Here is a 22,185-nt window from a genome sequence, read left to right as displayed (position 1 = left end):
TTATCATAAAATACAATTAAACATATCAAATATGCAAGTTCTGACATGAATTTGAAATAACCAATTGAATTCTATATTTTTGGAAACTCACAACAAAATTTTAATAAAATCCTAAATGCAATTTTCACAATCCACGATTACTAATAGAAATTGAGAGTTCCTTACAATCTCTATGCGAAATGATCGAAGTACGTGAGCGAAAATCGAGATAATTGATACAAAAATCGAGATGGACCAGACTTCGAGATGGTTGATCTTTGAGTTTGACCCGGTGGTTTCGAAGAACTTGACGCCGTCGTCTTTTCTCCTTTCTGCGGCAGAAGACGGTTTGATCCCAAAACAGATGAAATTTGAGGTCAAAGTTTTGAAACTCCCGTATATAAATACGACTGATTTTTGATGATACGAGGTGAAAAAGAAAGTAAAACAAAAACAGTTGGGTGGGTTTTGTAAAGAACGAGGCTGTGGACGTTTCCCCCTTCTACGTCGGTTGTCGACAGTGAGCGGTTCGCGACGATCTGAGTTGGAACGTTGAAAAAAAATAAAGTTTTAAAAAAAAACCGTTGGTTGTTTTTTTTTTTGGATGGGTTGGGGAAGATGATGATAAAAAAAATTAAAAAATTTATTTATACAAATTTTGGGACGAAATCGATGTTTTGCCTATTATTTCGATCGACGATAACTTGACCGTTCGGACTCTAAAAGTAACGAATGAATACTCTATTTCGCCTAATTTTTCATTCCAGATCTAATGGTATGATCAACTTCTACAAATTCTATCTCTAACAAAAATTTACATTTTTGTCCTGATATGATCTCTAAAATTGACGTTATTTTTGTTTTTTACGATAATTCGACTTTCTGTGCTCCAAAAATGGTAAATAAATAGTCCATGTTCAATAATTTTTTGTTACAAATTCAATGTGTAATCGAATCTTAATAATTCTTGCTCTAGTAAAAAGTCATTATTTTAAATGGGGCCCACATGATATTTAATAAAAAATCCTTCACCGGGGGTCCCAAAGAATTAAAAATATAATTTAATAAATAACCCTCCATTGGGGGGTTTCTCCAAAAACTTAAAAATCTTTATTTTACGTAAGATTCAAAATCCTAATTGAAACAACTTAACCTTATATCTAAGAGACTTAATCAAAGCCCTAATATCCCAAAAAACTTTATAAAAAGGAGTTTCTGCCACCTAAATTTGTAGGTCAAGAAAAACCCTAAGAAAGAGAGGCTAAAATTTCTTCCAATATTTTCAAAATCCTAAATTTGAAATCCCAAGTCCATACCTAACACCCAAACCCTATTTTTTTACTTGAAAAATCAAAAAATATTCAGATGTAGGAGAAGAAAACCTCATCTCGAAGATCAGAAGTAGATATAATGATAAAGACAAAAGTGGGAAGATTCACACGAGGAACGCTCTCCACCAACTCTGAGGGAATCGACCATCGCAAGCACCCAAGTAAAGAAGGTAATTTTTTTATTTTAATTTTTAGGTCATTTTTTCTTGCAATATAAAACTTTTGAGAAAAGTAGAGACCGGTATTCGTCGGACGGGATTGGTGCCTAACACCTTCCAATCCCATAATGTGATCCCCAAACCTATTTTTTGTAGTTCAATACTTTTTATTCGATTAGAGTTATGTTTCGATTCCTAGACCGTAAAACTAGGTGGTGATTCTCAAAAAATAAAAAGTGGATCCACACCCGCGGATCAAATGGTGCTTTCAATACCCTTGATAGCTTATGCCACAACCAGATTGATTTCATTGCTACTAATAACTTCTGTTTCTTTCCTTATTAAGTCCCTAACCTCATCTCTAGTTAAAGGTGTTGAGACCCCTGGATGTCTCGTGTGGACTGTAGTTTGTGCAGCTATACACATAGTTGGTTCTTCTTTGCCAATCCAAATCATTATGTTCATGTGTAGGTCTCAAGCTAGTACTACCCAATGAGACATTATCATCACCCTTTTGTAACCTGACGTTGGTTTTCCCCACAAGAATCCTTCTGTTGAGCCTCTAACTGTTTAGTCAACACCAGATTTTCTTGGACAATGGGTCCTTAAGTTGTTAATCTCAACCTCACAATGAGGTAGAGATGAAAAATAAGCTTTAAAATAACATATGGGATCCCACAAATGGCGCCAAAGATGTAAAGGTAATTTCGAGTTACCTCTAACAACTCAGCTCTTTTTGCTTGCCCTATGTTCCCTATGTCCTTTGTTGAGTGGTGATACTGGTGTGGTACTTACCAAAAATCCTCCGATGATTAACAACCTTAACATCATTTCCTTATCTCCTCCATTTGAGTGCCCAATGGGTCCTTAGCGTTCGGTGTAGGAGCAATGGAAGGGGGTTGAGCCTGGTTAGTACCGTATTGAGTAGGTCTAACCATCTTGTTAATCTCAACCTCACAATGAGGTGTAGACGAAAAAGAAGCTTTTAAATAATATTTTCAATCCCACAAATGGCGCCAAAGATGTAAAGGTAATTTCAAGTTACCTTTAACAACTCAGCTCCTTCAACTCACCCTACATTCCCTATTTCCTCTGTTGAGTGGTGATACCGGTGTGGTACTTACCAAAAATCCTCCGATGATTATGTTAGTTCTCAAGTTAACAAGTAATGGACTCTCTTACCTCTCGAACCCACTCTCTCTAAGTCTCTTCCTCTATTTATAGTTCCTTCTACCAATCTCTTCGAATAAGGAATCTCCTTGAGATCAGGGATCTCCAACATGAATTTCTTACTTTTTAGGAGAAGTTAATGAGAAAGGAAAAGATTCGCATGGACTCCATTATCCATTTTCTTGATTTTTGAGATCTTCCATGAAATTAAGGGAGCTGAGTAGATTCAGTGACAGACCTACAAATCTATCCTGCTCAGTCTATATATTGGGCAGAGCTAATATTCGAACTCTGCCATTCAGACGATTTGGGTGCCTTAGGTACTACTTAGGAGCAAAAATTACTTAGTTCCAGTCTCCTAGTAGTCCAACTTTTGGACACGGATACTAATTTAACCCTTTCTAGTTCCCATACACTTTCACGTCAAGTTGTGCGATGTGAGATCCAATCTTGAGGTCACTTCAACATTATTCTTTGTTTGTTTCAAATGTGACAAGCCATAACCCCCATTTTCTTACTCTTAAATTGTCAAAGATTTAATATTCGATCAAATGGTCAAAAATTGTTAAATCAACATAGTTGTGGGATAAGAGTGGATCCAATAGGATGCTCTGCTCTATCACATTCTCGGACTAAAGTTTAACAAGGTTAAAAATTCATCTCAATCAACACACCCTATAAGGTGATCCTTTATATCAACTCGTAATGATTCAAAAGGGTGGCGTAATAATATAACCTAAGTAAAATAGAGTAAATTCAAAAGTGCTTTAGTTAAAGTGCGTCCTTGTGGGCTATCAAGATTGCTTGTTTCGATTAACTAAGTGATAAAGTGAATTTATATATCTGTAAATATACATACTTTAAGGGTCTGTTTGAAATCAATATGATAGAATTTATTCTATTTAAAAAAAAATTGATAATGTTAAAAAAGAAAAAATTAAAATTGAATTATTTTTAAAGAATGTTTACCAAATAACTAAAGATAAAGATAAATTAATTCTTTATATTGAAAACAACATTGGATCCACCTCTTCTAGCTTTCACATTTTGGGAACATTGCATGGTTGAATTGACGCTCTCCGCTAAACTCATGGTTGAGATGTTAGGGATTTCAAAGAAAAATACATTCCTAGAAAAAGATTGTACTTATCTTAAGAAATTACGTGTTTTTCCTCAAACGTCTGTTTCTCCATGGAGACCCTCAACCTATCGTTCAAATTAGAGAAAAATCCTTACATAAATTACCTTTTTCTGCAAATAATTTATTTATTTATTTTTAAATAATTGATTAGCAAATCTTATAAACATTTCTAATAATTAATTATAGGATTCAGAATGAATTATCGGTCTCATAACTCATTACAAATATAATTACAAAACTGCCCCTAAATACTCTCATCCCCTCTAAATTAAAAAGAAAAAATCTCTCGAGATCGCCCTTTTCTTGGACCCATAGAAAAAGGGGCACGCTCTCCTCTCCATGTCAAAAGATTTACAAAGTGAACTGAACTTTAAAAAGAGAAAAAATTCTCACGTGACAAGTGCGTGAGAAATCTCCTCTGAACTTTTTGTAGCAAGTTGTGTCCTTGATCCTGACGAAACACGAGCCCAATGTTAAATTGCTGATTTTGGCCAACACTTTATACGATTATTATATTATGTGGGCCGCAAATCTATATTCTCTCCAAACCCTTTTCACAACCCTTTTATGAGAGCTGCTATTGACATCCTGTCTTTTACTTATTAACCCCTAATAAAAGTAAATAAAATAAGTGAATGATCGAGAATAAGTAAAAGGTGAGGTGCCAATAGAAGCTCTATTCCTTTCATTTGTTTGATTTCTTTATATTTATTTATATATATATAATATATATATATAATTATTATTTTTTTATTTTAAGGATTTGGGATTTTATATGGAAGCTAATCATAATTGTAAACAACTACTCAAATGGTTTGAACCAGTGTTATAATATTTTGTACTGCTGGGATTATAATTGACCCAAACCTTTTTAATATCTGAAGAGTGTGATTTAATTGGGGTGTGTGATAAATAATTTAAGAAATTAAGGTGCCAATATCACCTCTCTTTTTTTTTTTCAATAAAATATGTTGAGAAAATCAAAAAGGTTAAATAAGGATATATCAAATTTATAAATATAAAAAAACAGAGAAATTTATCCGAATACATCCATATTTCCAAAATGGTAAATTGTAGCAATTAATTCCGAAAATGATAATTTACCATTTTTAAAATTAATATTTATTACCAAATGGTAAAAAAAAAAAAAAGTAAAATGTAATTTTTTTACTAAAAATATCCTTCTTTTTATTTTACACATGCATTTACCATTTTAACTACAATTTACCATTTTGGTAAATAGTCAAAATGTGATGCATTAGTTAGGTAAATTTGCCTTAAAACTATTCTTACTTGTGTAGTTTTCTCAAGATTTATTGGTTCTATATGTGCTATGTTGGTGGAGAACAATCCCTAAGACAAAAAAACGTGGGAGAAGGATTATAAGGCTGTGTGAGGAAATGTAGTGCTAAAATCATCAAGTGGACACCCACTTCTTTCATAGGCCCTCAATTTTAAAATCTTGCTGATTGAAAGATCTCGATTTTTATTATTAATATTCATTACAATAAACACACACTTATACTGATTAAGTGGCTCCAATTAATAGTCGTCTCTAAGTAATAATCCCTCCCAGTATCAGAAGACTCTTTCCCAAGACACCCATTGTTGCGCTAGTAATTTCGGTACCCCCCAAACTTACTAGTGGTCCCCACTCGCATATCTAAGAATATCATCATTCAACGGCTTTGGATCATACTTTTATGAGAAAAAGATATAGAGAGAGGAGAGAGGAGAGAGAGTGACCGTCTGAATGACGTAAGAGGTAAAGTGGGGACCACAGTGGGTGCCACAGTTTGTCTTTGGGATGGGCCCACACCACACCACAGCCGCGCCTACTCTGATTTGATGTCACCAATAGATATAGATATACCTACAACTACAAGACCAATAGGCAATATAGCCATAGACGCGCTTTCAACCGTGCAATCGAAAACGATAGGTTACTCTCTTCCACTTCCAGTGCTTGTCTTTCCTCTCCTGCCTGCTTTGTAGAAAGCGCATCCGGATCTCTCTCTCTCTCTCTCTCTACTGCACTTGTTCGTTTCTTTACTCTGGATCTCCGTATTATTTCATCTTCTTCGAGATCGACCTCAGCTCTTACATTACTTCGATTCGTACGGTACGTGCGCAACATTTTGATCTCGCTTAGGATTTTATTTCCTTTATGAGAATTTTTTTTTTTTTTTTTTTTTTTTTTTTTTGTAATTTAGAATTTTAGATAAGAGTTTTGATGTATGGGGGGAGGGGAGGAGAACAAGTGTGAATTTTGAACAAAAATGATACTATTTTCATTTGTCTGTTAGAAATTTTGGTGTTGAAAGTTGAAATAGCAAGGGGGCACACAATTTTATCTGATCCTCAAAGTAATTCTTGTAATTTGGGCTTACCTTCTTTTTATTTATCTTTAATTTTGTGCAGTTTGTGTTCTTATACATCAATAGGTTTATTGTTCCCCAATTCACCACATTACTTATAAGTTTTTGGGAGAATTTGCCAAATATGACCAGATACAGGCTTGTAGTTCGGAGGAGTCCTGAGTTATTCGATCTCCCCCCATTTCCTACTGAGTTCCACCCACAAAAGAATCTCCATGTGCTCTCCTTGCAAATACTTTGACATAAAATTAGATTTCTGTTGGACAGAGTTTCAATTCTTTGTAAAAGAAATTTTACCCTTTTTTCTTAAATGAATTATTGTGACCATAGTATGCAGAGTAGGAAGTTTACACTGCGTTTGGATAGAGCTTCTTAAGGACTTATTGCTCCTACGAGGGGCTACCAAACATTTGGATAGGTTTTTGCTCTTGCGCCGAGAGGTTTTTTGTTCTTTGTTGAGAAGCTCCAAAAATCTATTCTTGCGGGGAGAGATTTTTTGCTCTTGTGCGGAGAGATTGGGCTTCTGCTTTTGTGCAGAAAGGTGTATCCACACAGGGCCTTAGTTTCTTCTTAACTCAGATAAGAACAAGTCTGTGAGCTGACATAAAAAAAACTATACAAAATGGCCATGACTTAATTAACATTTGATAATCAGTGCATACAAGTTAGTGAAAAATAAATGGTTTTTGCATGCCCAAGGCATGAAAATCATGGAACCATTGAAACAATATCTATGAGATTCCAAAACAAAAGTTAACCTCTGTACCATAACCCGAGTAACGAAAAATGATGCTGCATTGGATAGTTCCAAGATGAACAATCTTTGCTACAAAATGATCTTTCTCTAATCTAATCGATAACTCAAATCCAACCTCTTACCACTCAAGCTTGCTAACAATGTCACTGAGCTTTGATATTTCCTTTTTTTCCACCACTGATACTATGTCGTGCAAGCAATGAAAGGTTTCCTCTAAACAACACTTTTGATAAGGAAAATACCATATAGAAATTTTCCAATCCGTTTCTATTCCCAACTTCACTTGATTGGTTTAATTCTAAAAGCTAAATTTCAATATTCAAATAATTAAATCTTAGGCTCTACGTAATTCAACTGTAATGATGAAATTGAAATTGTGATCCACATAAAAGACATTTTTTATGACATTAAAAAAAAAAATAAAAAAAATGAGAATGATGCATAAAAGACATTTTTTAGTTTTACATATGGATTGGGGATAGAATTTTAAAAAATTTCCTCAGAAATAAGTTCTGTTTGCACTTAGACCCATAGTTCAGTTTGTTTGACACATTGGAAAGTAACTTTGACGTCGTGGGTTCAAGTACAGCTTACCCATCGGGAAAAAAAAAAATTTAAATAAATAAATAAATTCTGTTAGTTAAAAATTCCATCAGTAAATTTTCTTTGAAAAGTATTCTTTTTAGTTTTTTGTTCAACATAGAAATTATCAAATAGAGTTTTTCTATTTGGGTGATGTTTTTATTTTTAAAAAAGCTTTCTAGAAAAATTCTTGGAGTAAAACATATTGGAGCCTTAAAGAAATATCTGTTTTGGGCGCTCAAGGACACTGGTAAATAGAGTAAATTATGCAGCTCAAACATGGTAATCTAAGAAATCCTGATACTTTGGTTTTTCTCTTGATTATGATGTCTGTCTGAGAAAATTTATCTTTTATAGCAAAATTTCATCTTATTGTACATACCAAGACTCCTACATGATGATGTGTCTTTATGTGATGTTTACTTGAATTGTTGCATCAATGCTTTGTGTAAAACCTTTGGACTAGAATTTGATCGCATTTGGATTTAATCCCCTGAATTAAAATTCTTATGAAGCCATCGTTCACCAAGTATAGATGAAATAAAGCTCTTTGTTTGCTTATTGTCTTCAGCAGAAGAGCCGATCTCAACATGAATCATACCAGAATGTGTTAAGGTGGACAGGAAATAATTGGGAATCCCTTCTCTATGGTGAATATGTGGCGGGAAAGAGATGCTGTTTCTTTGTAAGAACATTCAATACCATGCCATCGAAGATATTATCAAACTATGACTAATGAGTATTAAGTACCTGTATTCGATATGGGATACCAAGAAGATCTGAAAAAAAATTCAAGGAATCATCAAACCGCAAGAACAGGAAAGGAGAAAATCCAGCCATCCCAACCAAGCCAAAGTCTAAAGTTGCCAAACAACCCAAAATCAGAAAAACCGTGCACTGATCAGCATCACGAAACAAAACAGAATATAGGTGCCGGGCCTTCAGTCCCACCTAAATCTTCGGGGAATTACCAGAAGCAATGGGCAGAGAGAAAAGCGCGCAATAAAGGTGAGCTTGTTAAGTATATGTCCAATTTACCAGGTTATCTCCAACGCGTGGAGAGAGGAGAAAACCTCCAAGAGAAGGCTTTGAATTTCGGTGTCCTTGACTGGGGGCGCCTGGAAGAATGGAAGTACAACCAAAAACAGATCCCTGGAAGAAGTAGCGTGCATTCTTCATTACCTTCTCATCTGACCTCATCTTCTAAAGAAACCCATTCTCATTCTGTCAAACCTTCTAAAGGAAATGCCTCAGCTTTTCAAGATTTAAAAACCGTTTCCAACAAAACATTGGCTTGTCAGCAAAAGCTCCCCACAACAGATCAGTCTTTTGGGAAAAATTACTCAGAGATCAACGTTGAGAAAGTTAAGGTAAATGATTCAGATCCAAAGATCATTCCCGAAAAGAAAACGGAGCTTTTCGAAGAAATTAGATTCATTGAACAACATTGCCCTGGCAAGAGCAAAACCATCGTGCTCCTTTTGCCAAGAGATTCCACCAAAAAAAGTTTGTCAGGTAAATCTCAGCTAACTGACTCCACAAAAATAGATGATGGAAAGCCATTAAAACCAAAATGTAAAAGCTTTTCAGATAGCTTTTATATTAACAATGAGGTTCAGTTTATGGAGCTCTGTGCTGATATCCCGCACTCACACTCACTGCCTTACAAAGATGAGAGCAACAAAGTATCAGATGTGAAATTATGTTGCTCCGTGAATGCTCGTGGTACAGAAGATCCATTTGATGTGTCTCATTCGATACCATGTTCAGATGGATCAACAATTGTTCGTTCAAAAGATAAGCACCCGAAGAGAACAATTCAATCATGAAGTCTACAAAGTTAACAGTACACAAGGCTTCTTCAAAGGATCTGGTCCAAAAGCAGTGGAAGCAAAAACTGCTACTGGAAGATATCCGTCACCAAATCATACGGGTACCGTTGACTTAGGTCCAATGAGCGGAAGTTTTAGTTCTAAAGAGGTTTCATCCGTCCGCGCAGTTGAAATCAACATATGTTACTGCTAGGTCTGGTCCAGTGAAACCAGAGGCTTCTCCTTGTTTGGATAATTCAATTGGAGAGAGGAGAAATTCAAATAGCAGATCCAAGTCTAGCCCATTGAGAAGGTTGTTGGATCCATTGCTGAAACCAAGGGCAGCCAATCACCTTCAGTCAGCCGAACCATCAAGAGATGAATCGACCTCAAAACAGTTGGATTCTTGCATGGCGAAGCCAGTGGAAAGAAGCTTGAATTTCTTGAGTCATACCGATGTCTCGCATCAAGATGAGAAGCGTGTGTCGTTGATGGTGCAAGCTATTTTAAAAGTAACAGTTAAGGATGGACTCCCTTTTTTTACATTTGCAGTTGACAACAACGACATTCTTGCAGCATCGTTGAAGAAAATAACCACTTTTGGGAAGAATGATTGTAGCTTGGTTTATACATTCTACTCCTTTCAAAAAACTAAAAAGAAGAGTGGAGGATGGATAAATCAAGGAAGCAAAGGTAAAAAAATCGACTATATCCCTAAAATCATCGGTGAAATGAAGGTTTCTAGCTCTCAGTGCGGCAACATCGGAAATGACTCCAAGGATCAATTTATGGTAAGAGAGTTTGTTTTGTTCAATGTTGAGCAAAAACAGGTGGGTGAAGAAATCAACAGCGAACTTGCGGCCGTTGTTGTCAAGGTCCCAAAGGAGAGCACAGAAGAAAGTTGCTCTTGCAACTCAGAACATCGGCAGAGTAGATCTTGTGTAGAAAACCAAAGCCTTTCTAGCTTCATAGTCATACTTCCCGGTGCTGTTCATAGCTTGCCAGCTTCAGGAGTACCTTCATCTCTGATCAATAGATGGATAACGGGTGGATCATGTGATTGTGGAGGCTGGGATGTTGGTTGCAGTCTAAGAATTCTTGCTAATAAGGATCAATGCAGTAAGAATTCAAGTTCGTCTAAGTATTTTCGCACAACAGATCAATTTGAACTTTTCATTCAGGTAATTGTTTTAGGACCCCGACTAGTTGCACACCAACCTTAAAAAATTCTTTTTATTTTTATTTTTTTATGACCACTTTTTAAACTACTGATTGCATTTCGATACATAACCTTTTTGGGTTTAAAGCTTATTCATCTTTTTGTAGCTTTGTTTTTGTGATCCCTATTTGCGCTCTATTTTTCTCATGATTAAGTTTTGCTTGTGTTCTCTTTGGAACCGAAGTATTTCTTGCAAAATGATTTCGAAACATGCAACTTTGTAAACATGGTTTAGAAACAGCCAAGAATTTTTGCCAAAAAAAATACTCAGTCAGCAATAATTTCTATGGCAAAAAGAGTGCAACATTTTTTTAAAATTATTTTTGGAGTATTATCATCCAAATGGGAATTTTTAAGTGATGGGGTGCAATTAGTAATGGGTGGTGTGCAACTAATTGGTCCCTTGTTTTATACTCTAACCCAGCATTACCAATGTTTGTCCCTCTCTTTCTCTGTGTGAACATTAGGCCAAGTGTCTTCCCTTTTTTTACTCTGAAATATATTTTTGACAGGAAGGAGCAACTCAAGAAAACAGAACTGTCTTCAGCTTGTCGACTTTCGAGAAGGGAATCTACTCCATTGATTTCAATGAGTCAATCTCTTCGCTGCAAGCATTCTCCATCTGTACAGCAATCCTAGATAGTAGAAAACTTGCTGAGCTTTCTGAAGCGAGTAACCAGCTTGAAGATAAAATTTCAGAGGAAATCATATTAACGGAAAATGATAGAATAAAGATTCCTACTCAAATAGATGGGGATGCTCCTTGGACCTGTTTACCATTCCCACCTCTTTCTCCTGTTGGGAGGGTCTAGTTGCTTTGGATGAGATATGCAGGAAGTACCTATTCGAATAAGAAAGCGAGGAAGTGAAGATGATTTTTTTTTTTTTCATAGTCAAACGTTCGCATTATCAGTTGTTATGCAGTACATAGTATTTGTATCCTATACAAGTTTTCTCTTTTAAGAGAGTACAAGATGCCTTGCATATCAATGCTAGCTATGCCATTTTACTACTGTACACACCCTTAAATTTAAAGTAAGATGAAATCTCAAATCCAAATAATCACATCCATCTGGTTTGTTATTGGGTATTATCTATGTGTTATTCGGTTTTCCACAACCACGTTAAATGCTTTATTGATGTCTAGATGACGAAGAACAAAGAAATCATGCCAGACTCAAATGTTGGTTACACGCATACTGCAAATGGGTTTGGTTTATACAAAACATAACCTAGTATACAGAATCACTAAAATCCGAATGGATCTCTCCCTCTCAATATTATATGCTACTATATAGCCACATCAATCTACTTCACTGGTTGATATATGTTGCATGGTGAATACTAATAAACCACTGGCCATCAATCCTCTCGAACACATTTGTGGCAAATTGTTTCCCCCAACTACTGCCTTTTGTCTTGACCATCTCGATGCATGTCATGTACCCAACATCACCTCTAACATGAACTTCAACATTTTTCACCTCGATCTCAAGTGGGAAATCATAGTCAGCCAACACAAATTCCCAGCTTCCAATAACAAGATCATATCCACATATTCCACACACACCAGGGTGCACACAACACACATTATCCCCTTTTGCCCTGATGGCTTGCATGTCTGCCAGATCTCCTTTCCTAAATGATTTGTAGAACCGAAGCTTTTTGCTGTCCTCATGGAGAAAGCGGAGACTATCCCTGAGTTTGGCTGCTCGTGCGTAGTTCTCTTCCTCAATGGCTCTCTGTAGGTCCCGCTCTAAGGCTTGCTCATCCAAGATAATATCTTCAGTACTTAAAGTTCCCTCAGAGTCTTCACTTTTTGCTTGGCATGGTCTCCATGACTGTAGGCGTGAATTTTGGTGATGGCGTACTGCACTGAATAAATACATAATTAGACCTTCTTAGGGTAATAATAGGAGAACCAAGATTTAAGATATAGTAAAACTAAAATATATGATACTGGGTTAGGAAATGTTGATGGTGGTGCCACCATTACAGAAGTTTCTGTAACCATTGCAGACTGTACATGTGGCCACTCACTCTAAATCCAGACAGGACAGTCGAATGGCCACCATTTATGAAAGAGGTCATTTGGTATATGATTCATAGTATAGTTCATTTTTTATTCACAATCTGTTCCTAGCAGATAATCTTGTAGTTTCGGAAGAAAGACAGTTGTGCCAATATATTCGTCTGCTTAGTAACTAACCTAGCCTACAAAAAAATGGTAGAACAGATGTTTTCTTACAAAAGAAATTCTGTAACATTAACACTGCATGAACCAAAAAAATCACTCCTAGCGATTAGTAAAGTTACCAAGTCAAAGCTGTTAGAATTTTGTATCTGTTATATACACGAACAGCTTGTGTGTGTTTGTGCAACAGCCCTAGGGTTTTAGTCAACTTGTGGTGAGTTATTTATGTAATGGGAGCCCACCTTATGTTATTTATGTAGGCCCCACATTTTTTATTATTGGTTTTTAATAAATAAAGAAGAGAGGCCGAACCCTATAGATTAAGCTGTGTTCACTCCTCTCTCATCTTCTTCTCCTCTCTTTCTCTTCTTCTACTTGCTCTAGGTTTTTTTTGGTTCTTTACTTGATATCAGAACAGAGCTTTTATTCCTTTTCTCATTTTTTTTTTTTTAAAGGTTTTAAACTCTTATTTCTGCAGTTGAACTTTTATTTATGCAGTTTTGTGTTGAAAAGAACTTCAGTTCGTTGTGGTATTTCAAGATAAAACCCTAGATGTATATCTAGGGCGTGGCTGTGTGCTTGTGGTTGATTGTGACTAAGTTTTGGGGCTGTATGATGCTGTTTTTCAGACGTTTTAGAAGATTTAACCGTGGTGGGTGGTGTCTAGGTCATTTTTTTTTTCCGTTGAAATTGGATTTTTGATTTACCCAAAATTGATGGAGTTTTTGCACCTCCTGCCTTTGTTACACCTCTCTTAGGTATCCTTTACACCGGTTGTTGTCTCCCTCATGTTGTTTGCTCCACTTCATGGTTGTTCTAATGGATGAATGTAACTCTTCAAGTGATGATTTGGCCTAACAAATTACTTACTTCAAAGATTGAATGAAAATAACTACCATTCTTAGTCTCATTCTATAAAGGTGTTCATACAAACCAAGAAAAAAATGAAGTACCTAATTGAAGATCCTCCTCCTAGGGATTTTTTTTTGGTAAGTGTAAAATGTATCGAACAAAAGATAGGAACAAAATACAAGAAGAGAAGGCCGAGGTAGACCCTCAAAGAAAAGCAAAAACGAATAAAAAAATACCAAAACATCAAAGATTACACAAGGAATTCCATCTAAAAACAAAGTCATCAAAAGTAGTTCCCGCAAACTCTATGTTCAGATTTGACCAAAGGTACAAAAAGCCCAAGATCTCCAAGAAAACACCATGAGAGCTTCTCGCCTTATTTTTAAACACCTTGTTATTTCTCTCATTCCACAACCCCCAAGCAATAGCCGAGGGAAGTATAGCCCAAAGGAGTATTTTTCTGCAGGAGAAAACATTATTAGCTCATTCTACTAACAACAAGAACTTCCGAGGTAAAACCCAGCTAATACAAAAAAGCACAAGGAAAAAAGGACCAAATTTCATGAGAAAAAGAGTAGTGAATCAAAATATGTTCAACCGATTCCCCATCCCTCAAACAAAGGGTACAACAGTTGGGAGTGATCTATCTCTGAGCAATCAAATTGTCCATCGTAAAAATCCTCCCTAAGGAAGCCAACCAAATAAAAAATGAGATTTTAGAAGGAACTATCTTGGACCAAATGATGAACTCCGAGAAAGATTGCTCAACGAAAAGGATTAGCCACTTGTGGAAATAACGGACAGAGAATCTCAGATCCTTCGCCCTTGTCCATTCTCACATATCTTGAACGCTTTCGTTGAGATGAAAAGAATACAAGAGATCAATGAAAGATGTCACCTCTGTTAGGTCTCAATCATTAAAGTTTCTCCTACACCCCAACTCCCACGTAGAAGTGGAGTCGTTGCAAATCAAACATTGCTGGATCGAGCAATTCTTCTTAAGAAAACAGGCATACAAGGATGGAAATTGAGTTGTTAGAGACGATGTGCCACACCAAATATCTTCCCAGAATCTAATTTTGTCCCTCGTGCCCGCTCTGAATCTAATCTCACTCTCAAAGTCCTCGCTCACTTTGAGAATCCACTTCCACACACTGCACTCATATGAGCCTTTAGCCTCACCGTTATACCAACCTAACATCTTCACCCCGTATTTAACCATAATGACCCTCTTCTACAGACTATCCCTCTCCTCATTGAACCTCCAAAGCCATTTTCCTAAAAGTATTTTATTCACCCATCTCAGACCCCTAATCCCCAACCTCCCATTCTTCTTGAGCATGCAAATCAACTTCCATCTTACCAAGTGATACTTTCTCCTATCATTTTTATCATTCCACAAAAAATTTCTCATAAGCCTTTCCAATCTGATTCTACAGACTTAGGAAGCGAGAACATAGATAGGAAGTAAATCGAAATACGTATCAAAGTGCTTTTGATCAAAGTTAATTTCCCTCAATTTGATAAATATTTGATCTTTCATGTGCTCAACATTCTCTCATATCTTTCAATCACACTGAAAGCGCTCTCGATCCGCGGGGTGCACGGATTCGCTTTTGACCCTTGAGGTTTGGGAGTCGCCACCTAGTTATTGTGGTCTACGAACCAAACTCACTCTAAAATGGATAAAAAGAACTAATCTACCACAGAAAATATGAATCTGGGGATCATGTTACGGGGTTGGAAGGTGTTAGGCACCAACCCCGCCCGGCGAATGCCGGTCTCTACTTATTCTAAATATAACTACATCGCTAATGACAAAACCTAGATTAAAAAAAATGAAAAATCTTACCTTCGATCTGCAAAAGTACTATTCCCTCAGATCTGGTGAAAACAGCTCCTTGTACCGTACTCCTTGCTACGTTCTGTCTCCGGATCTGATTTCTGATCTCCGACGCAAGGTATCTCCTTCTTGGATCTAGATGCTTTGAATTTGTTGTGGATTTTTGAGGTGTTTTTGAAAGGTTTCTAGGTATTTTTTAGGCTAAAATCGGAGTAGGGGTGTTAGGGAAGGAGTTGGGACTCCAAAATTAGGGTTTTGAGGAGGTTGTGGAGGCTTCTTCACCTACTTTTTCTAGGGTTTTTTCTTTGATACGAAAATAGAGTGTGGAGGCTCCTATTTATAAAGTTTTTAGAAGCATTAGGGTTTGACTAGGGTTTCTTTTAGAGTTTTAATTAGGGTTTTGATTTTGGTCTCATGAGATGGACTTAGTCTTTAGGGCTTTGACTTAAGGTTTTGACTTTAGTCTTATGAGATTGACTTGATTAGTTTAGATTAGGGTTTTGACTTTAGTCTTATGAGATTGACTTGATTAATTAGGGTTTTGATTTAGGGTTTTGACTTTAGACTTATAAGATTGACTTTAATACTTGACTTTAATCTTACTTAATTGACTTTAATTTTGACTTTAGTCTTATTCGATTGACTTTAATATCTTGACTTTAGTCTTACTTGATTGACTTTAAATTTTTGGAGAGCCCGTCTCTATTATATCTTTAATTCTTTGGACCCCCAAATGGAGGGATCCTTAAAGAAATTTCTTGCGAACCATCAACAATTTTGCCTGAAAGCCTGATTGATCGATTTTTTTGTTCACATTTTAAAATTAATTTTATTAATGTTTCACTTTACATTATTTAATGATTTATTTATTAATTTCAAAATTTTTAATTATTTAAAATTGTGAAATTACCATTTTGCCCTCGGAGAGGATTTTTTACGTTTTAAGTCGTTTTTCCATGTTCCAGGATGTTTTGGAATCAGTTTTTCGCAAAGAATTCAATGGGAATGTTGGTTTTTGTAATTTATGAAGTTTTTTGTATGAAATGGTCGTGAACTTTATGAGGGGTATTTTCGTAATTTTGTCAAATTTTGTGAAAATTGGCGAAGTGGTTTACTTGGTTTCGATTTGTTGTTTTATGTGTTTGAGTGGGTTTTCCTAAGCGTAATGCAGGCTCTAGGATTGTTTTGATGTTAGGGGTATTTTGATAATTTAGTCATTTTTAGTGATTTTTATCGTGAAGCTTCTTTTTGGTTTGCAAGATGATGATTTCTATGTTTCTGGGATCGTATTTTCCTAGTGTAGCGTGGTTTCTAAGTTTTGTCAATTCGAGATACCTCATCCGAATTTCTGAAACATATCTAGTAACAAAATAAAGCATTGAAATAGACATCCATCATTGGGAACCTTTGCGATCGGGTTGACGACTTGATTAATCAGGCGGATGCAAAAATGGGGTGTCTACACACACCTTCCCAAATTCTATTACTATTGTAAAGAGCTCCCAACGATAAACCCAAATAAGATGTAGGTAAAGTATCATGCCCACAACCTAAAGTTGTGGCTATCAAATGAATATCATTCATATCTCCAACACTAAAAAAGTTTACTCTTCTACACGTTTATATGTAATCCTAAAATAGCTTCAAAACAACATAATAAGATACGCAACACTCTCACCTCATCCTTCGAATGGCCCAGAAACACCAATGTATCATTCGCAAATTGTAAGTGGGAAATCAAAAGACCGTTATTGTTCACCCTAAACCCTGATAGCTTTCCTAAATCAACCTCTCTTCTAAACAATCTACACAAGGCCTTTGCTACTACAAGAAACAAGAATGGAGATATAAGGGTCCCCTTGCCTCAACCCACTCGAACCCCTAAAGAAGTCAGCCGGACTCCCATTGACTAGAATCAAATAAAACACTGTTGTAACGCATTTTATGATCTCGACCTCGAAGCCTTATCCCCACTCATCGAAAAAAGAACTGATCTAACCTCTTCCTTACCAATTTGTCTTTCCAGCCACGCCCTATCCTCCTGATTTAACAACTTGGACTCTAAATTATCCAGTTGAGGTCTTATGGATTCCTTTTCCTTGTACAGATCTTCATGATAGCCCACCACCCCTTCCCTAATTTCCTTTTCTCCAACCACCATGATGTCATTGATGGACAATTTGATAAGATGATTACTTCTTCTATGGAAGTTGGCAACTTTGTGAAAAAATTTGGTGTTATTATCCCTTCCTTTCAACCATTTGAGCTTTGATTTTTACTTCCAACTTATCTCTTCCATAAGTGCCACTTTTTTAAATTCTAGTTCCAACTCCAATCTTTTACTTCTTTCTATCGTATTCAATTTCCCTTCTTCCTCTTTTTCATCCAAGGTTTTGATCTCTTTCAAGATTTTTTTTTCACATCAATTCTCCTCAAAACCTCTTTATTCCACGCTTTCAACTTATCTTTTAAGTATCTGAGCTTATTCTTAAACACACAACTTGGATTTCTTATTGAAGGACAGTCATTCTACCATTCTAGATGAGATCTAAGAAGTTGGGATGAACTAGCCACATGTTTTCAAATCTGAACGGTATAGGGTGTCTTCTAGGTTGCCCTACCTCCAAAAAGATGGTGGTGCGATCTGAACTGGGCTAGGATTGAACGAACGAATCACATTTTGAAACTTATCCTCCCACACATTGTCAACGAGAAACCTATCTATTATGGACATCCTTACGTTACTTTGGTTATTAGACCATGTAAATCATCTACCCAAAAGAGGGAAGTCTATTAAGCAATGTTTACCAATAAATTCATTGAAATTTCTCATGCTCTTTGAGATATTCGAACCCTTAATTCTTCTCATGAGTGAATCTGATGACATTGAAGTCTCCTCTTAGTACCCAAGGTTTCTCCCAGTAACTCGCTACATCTTCAAGCTCCTCCCAGAATTACATCCTCTTCCTGTTAATAGTAGGCCCATAAATCCCTAAGAACACCTATTGAAAATCTTTGTTACTACACTTACATAAAATAGAAATAGAAAAGGCCCCCACTAATTTATCTGTAACTTGGATCCAATCTTTGTTCCACATCATAAGAATCCCACTAATTGAACCTAAAGCAGGGAGGGTTATCCAATCGATGTTACTCCCCCAAATTTCCTTAATGATCTTATCATTACAGTTAGCTAATTTCGATTCTTGAAGCGTAACAATGTGGGGATCTGTACTTCTAATAAAAACTTTCACTACAACCATTTTTCTCCTATCACCCAACCCTCTCACATTCTAAGATAAAATTTCAAACGACATTGGAAACCAAACAAAGACCCAATAATGAACCAAAACCTACCTCTTCTCCACCCTAACCAATTCCTTATCAGCTGTTGGTCTAAGTAATCTCCTTGTCATCTCCAAGGGGGCGATTACCACCAATTCATTATGCTCACCAACCCTATATCTACAAATTTCTTGATTATTTGTAGAGTCCATGTACCCAAATTTCTCCTCAATTTTGTACACTCTATTGTTGTGATTAAGTTGCTTCTCTAGAATAGTTCTCTTTCTCAAGTCCCCGACAGCCACTCTCAAAATCAGGGAGGACTCTCTATCCACTGGCTTTGGGACTATACCAAAATCTTCTACCAAATTCAGGGCTTTGATAGCTAACCATTCCACAGTTTCCAATTATACCCTAACTACCTTTTCTTAACGCATTGCCATTGACAGCTCATCTTTGTTTCTACCGACTCAATTTCCATAATTATACATCCCCGTCCGATAAGCAACTTCCACCTCCACTGGTTTCTGAGTACGATGTAGTGATACCAAAGCTATTTGACTAATATTTTCCATGTTCTCCCTACTTCCCTCCTCTAAGACAAGCTCAAAGGATTTGAAGGAATCGATGGAGGCTGTAAAAAATCGAGACATGTCCACATAAAAATAAAAAAAAACCACGAGGAACAAACAAAGACACATCCCAAAAAAATTTCAAAAAAGCTAACACATAACCCTTATGGAAAACAAGGTAGGAATTTTTACGAGGATACAAGGAAAGGACCTGAGGAAGACTGTAAGGGCGAGTAAAGTCTCCCACCTTCAAAGCTCCTGGGTTAAACAACCCCTCTATTATTACTACTTGGAGGTCCCGCAACTTTCAATCCAGCAGGATGGTGCCAAAGATCAGCTCAAAGTTTGTCCCACATTCTAGTTACCACAATAAGATGGTGTTTGGACTGATCACTTTCACCTTTCTTATGTTTATCTACTTTTATTATCTTCACAACTTGTTTTATGCCCAACGATGGGCCTCCCACCCGACTCGTTGTTCGTTGACCTTATTCTTGAACTAAAATCCACGCGTTGTTCCGACCCTTTGTAGGTCCCTGATCTTGGTTGTAAATATGAGCCCCCCCATCTACGGATGAGATGTTGCCACATGTTACGATCTGAACATGGTTGTCATTTTTGCTACGCTCCATCACTCCTCCCTATTGCAAGAGCTTACGATACCTTAGAATTCGTGCCACCTATCCAAGTCTCCTAACCAACTTTATACCCCTGCTACGTGGCCTTTTCATGTCCACACCTTGCTCTACATTGCCCCCACATGTAGATATTTTAGACTGTCCCTTCGCCAATTTACAATTTGGAAATATGACCACCTTGTTCTGTATGGTTGCCTCTACAGGCTTTGATTCCTCCAACCCTATCATGTTAAGTCCAGGTTTCTCCTTCTCCCTCTAAGCTTTCAAACTAGATCTAGGTTCCATTAGAGGAGCTGTTCAGTTAACAATCTTCTGATTTCTGAACTCCATATTCGTCCTTACTGTTAAAGTATCGACTGCACTAGTAATGACCAACTCCTCATCTTGTCTTGCTATGTCGATTTCTATCCCAACTCTGAATCTGTAAGCTCCACAATACATGCACAAGCTCTTAAAAATCTTCCATATTGGGAATCCCACCTGCAACCTTGCGAAGGTAAAGTCCTCTCACCATCTGGTTTTGAAATCCATTTCTTTCAAACCTCCTAACTGATTACCAATCAATTTGAAGGCACATTCATCCCAAAGGTGGAATGGAATCCCCCACACTTTGATCCAAGTTCTAGATTTTCTCCAACTTGAGTCAAGGCTATTGGCATCTTTGAACCAGGACCTAATAGAGACGCACTTGTCTTTGATGACTACCTCGAGCAAATCTCTTATTGTTGAGGCTTCAAATCTATTCTCCAATAAGAGAATTCTTTTTTAACTACCCCAACTAATAAGCTTCCTATTGAATAAGTCTGGGGCATATGTGAGTTATAGGAGATGAGATGTGTTTTGTCAATTAAATAGAAACTTGGCATAATGCTCTCTCTGGAAGTCAAACTCCCATTGGTCGCACACCTTATTTCCTTGTATAAAGAAAAGACATGCATAATTTGATATGAGGAGATGATTGTTGAGTCCCATTATGGACGAGTGGGAGATGTTAGTTATTTTTGGACGTCCATGTGAACCCAACTCATGTATATCACGTATTAGGACTCCTTTTTGGAGTTAGAGTTCTAATAAGGTTGACTTCTAATTATCTCTATAACTAGATGAGATGTGGGTATGTGAAAATATAACAAAACAAAAAATTCTCTCCATAATCTTCTTCTCTCTAAGAAGGCAATTTTCTGGGTTTCTATCAAGAGGATCCTAGGGTTTAAGGCGTGGAAACAACGATAGCTCTAGAAGCGTCGACATGACGATTTTTTGGACTTCCGATCTCCGACGATTGACTCAACGTGACTCGACTCAAGGTTCAGATCTCTATTGCGACAAGAAGGTACGCTCCCTATAAATCCCAACAATTTTTAAAGTGCTAAATCAGTCCCACAAAACTTGCCTTTATGGCCCACGAAGCAGTCCCAACAAAACTCATGCTAACCATAAAAACAGTCCCAAAAACAAACTCAATCTCAAACATCAAACCAATCCCATGAACTTAGCCTCTTAAACCATCAAACTAGCCCACAAAATCAACTTAATGTACTATTAAAATAGTCCCATGAAATTTGATTTTTGGCTAGTAAAACAATCCAAAAAGTCAAGCTTGTGCACTCTTAAAAATCTGCATTTGCACTACCCAAAATAATTCTAAAAAAAAACACTTTTCATACTGCTAGAACAATCTCAAAATGGTGTACATTAGATATTTTAATCGATAATGAGAACTCCTCTCAAATATACACTATTAATGACGGGATTGGTGTTATTTGGTGCACATATAAGCATTCAAATTGGAGAAGATGATTAGTTCAAATTAGTAGGAAACTCACAATATCGAACACAAAAGGAAGAATATCATAGAAAAAACAAAACAAATAGTCTGACCGAATGTAAATCGTGTTTTCCTTTTGATCAATAAGTATATGGCTTCATTGATTAACTGAAATTTGTAGATCAAAGTCATTGATGCTAACCAATTCAGGTCCCCATGAATTTTTCTACTATGTTTTTACTCCTTATGATTATCTCATTGGAGTCACAACACCTTTTTTGAAATTAACTTTCGTGGAACCCATGATGAAACCATAGGCTAACTACTAATAAATCAACTTAAGGTGAAAGTGTATACATCAGGTGGGCCTTAAAAAAATCATATAACAAAATAAGTATTTGTTATTGACTTGAACATAATTTATGCATCATCCCATGATGAAATATCAAAATAGAATCTAGGAACACAAAGAAATGAACTAATTTTACAGTATCTTTTATGGTACTC

At 36.5% G+C, this 22,185-nt stretch overlaps 2 protein-coding genes across 3 annotated transcripts; one reads left to right on the top strand and one right to left on the bottom strand.

The window, feature by feature from the left end:
- Positions 1 to 5,667: 5,667 nt before the first annotated feature.
- On the top strand, positions 5,668 to 11,616 carry LOC147380455 (uncharacterized). Of its 2 annotated transcripts, none has more exons than XM_086431707.1 (3): positions 5,668 to 5,901; positions 8,071 to 10,488; positions 11,039 to 11,616. In XM_086431707.1, the coding sequence occupies exons 2-3, from the start codon at positions 9,718 to 9,720 to the stop codon at positions 11,336 to 11,338; spliced, it is 1,071 nt and encodes a 356-aa protein (XP_086287833.1). In that variant the 5' UTR covers positions 5,668 to 5,901; positions 8,071 to 9,717; the 3' UTR covers positions 11,339 to 11,616. The 2 variants fall into 2 exon arrangements, with proteins under 2 accessions (XP_086287833.1, XP_086287832.1); XM_086431706.1 differs by having other exon boundaries at positions 8,068 to 10,488.
- On the bottom strand, positions 11,580 to 12,438 carry LOC147380454 (uncharacterized). The gene has a single exon (XM_086431708.1). The coding sequence runs from the start codon at positions 12,413 to 12,415 to the stop codon at positions 11,840 to 11,842; it is 576 nt and encodes a 191-aa protein (XP_086287834.1). The 5' UTR covers positions 12,416 to 12,438; the 3' UTR covers positions 11,580 to 11,839.
- Between the last annotated feature and the right edge of the window lie 9,747 nt (positions 12,439 to 22,185).

Source organism: Akebia trifoliata, unplaced genomic scaffold (assembly GCF_017979445.1).
Source record: "Akebia trifoliata isolate Shusen 1 unplaced genomic scaffold, ASM1797944v1 Contig01401_ERROPOS500000, whole genome shotgun sequence".
Classification (NCBI taxonomy): Eukaryota; Viridiplantae; Streptophyta; class Magnoliopsida; order Ranunculales; family Lardizabalaceae; genus Akebia; species Akebia trifoliata.
Note: the sequence above shows the minus strand (reverse complement) of the source record. Positions and strands in the feature narration are given on the sequence as shown.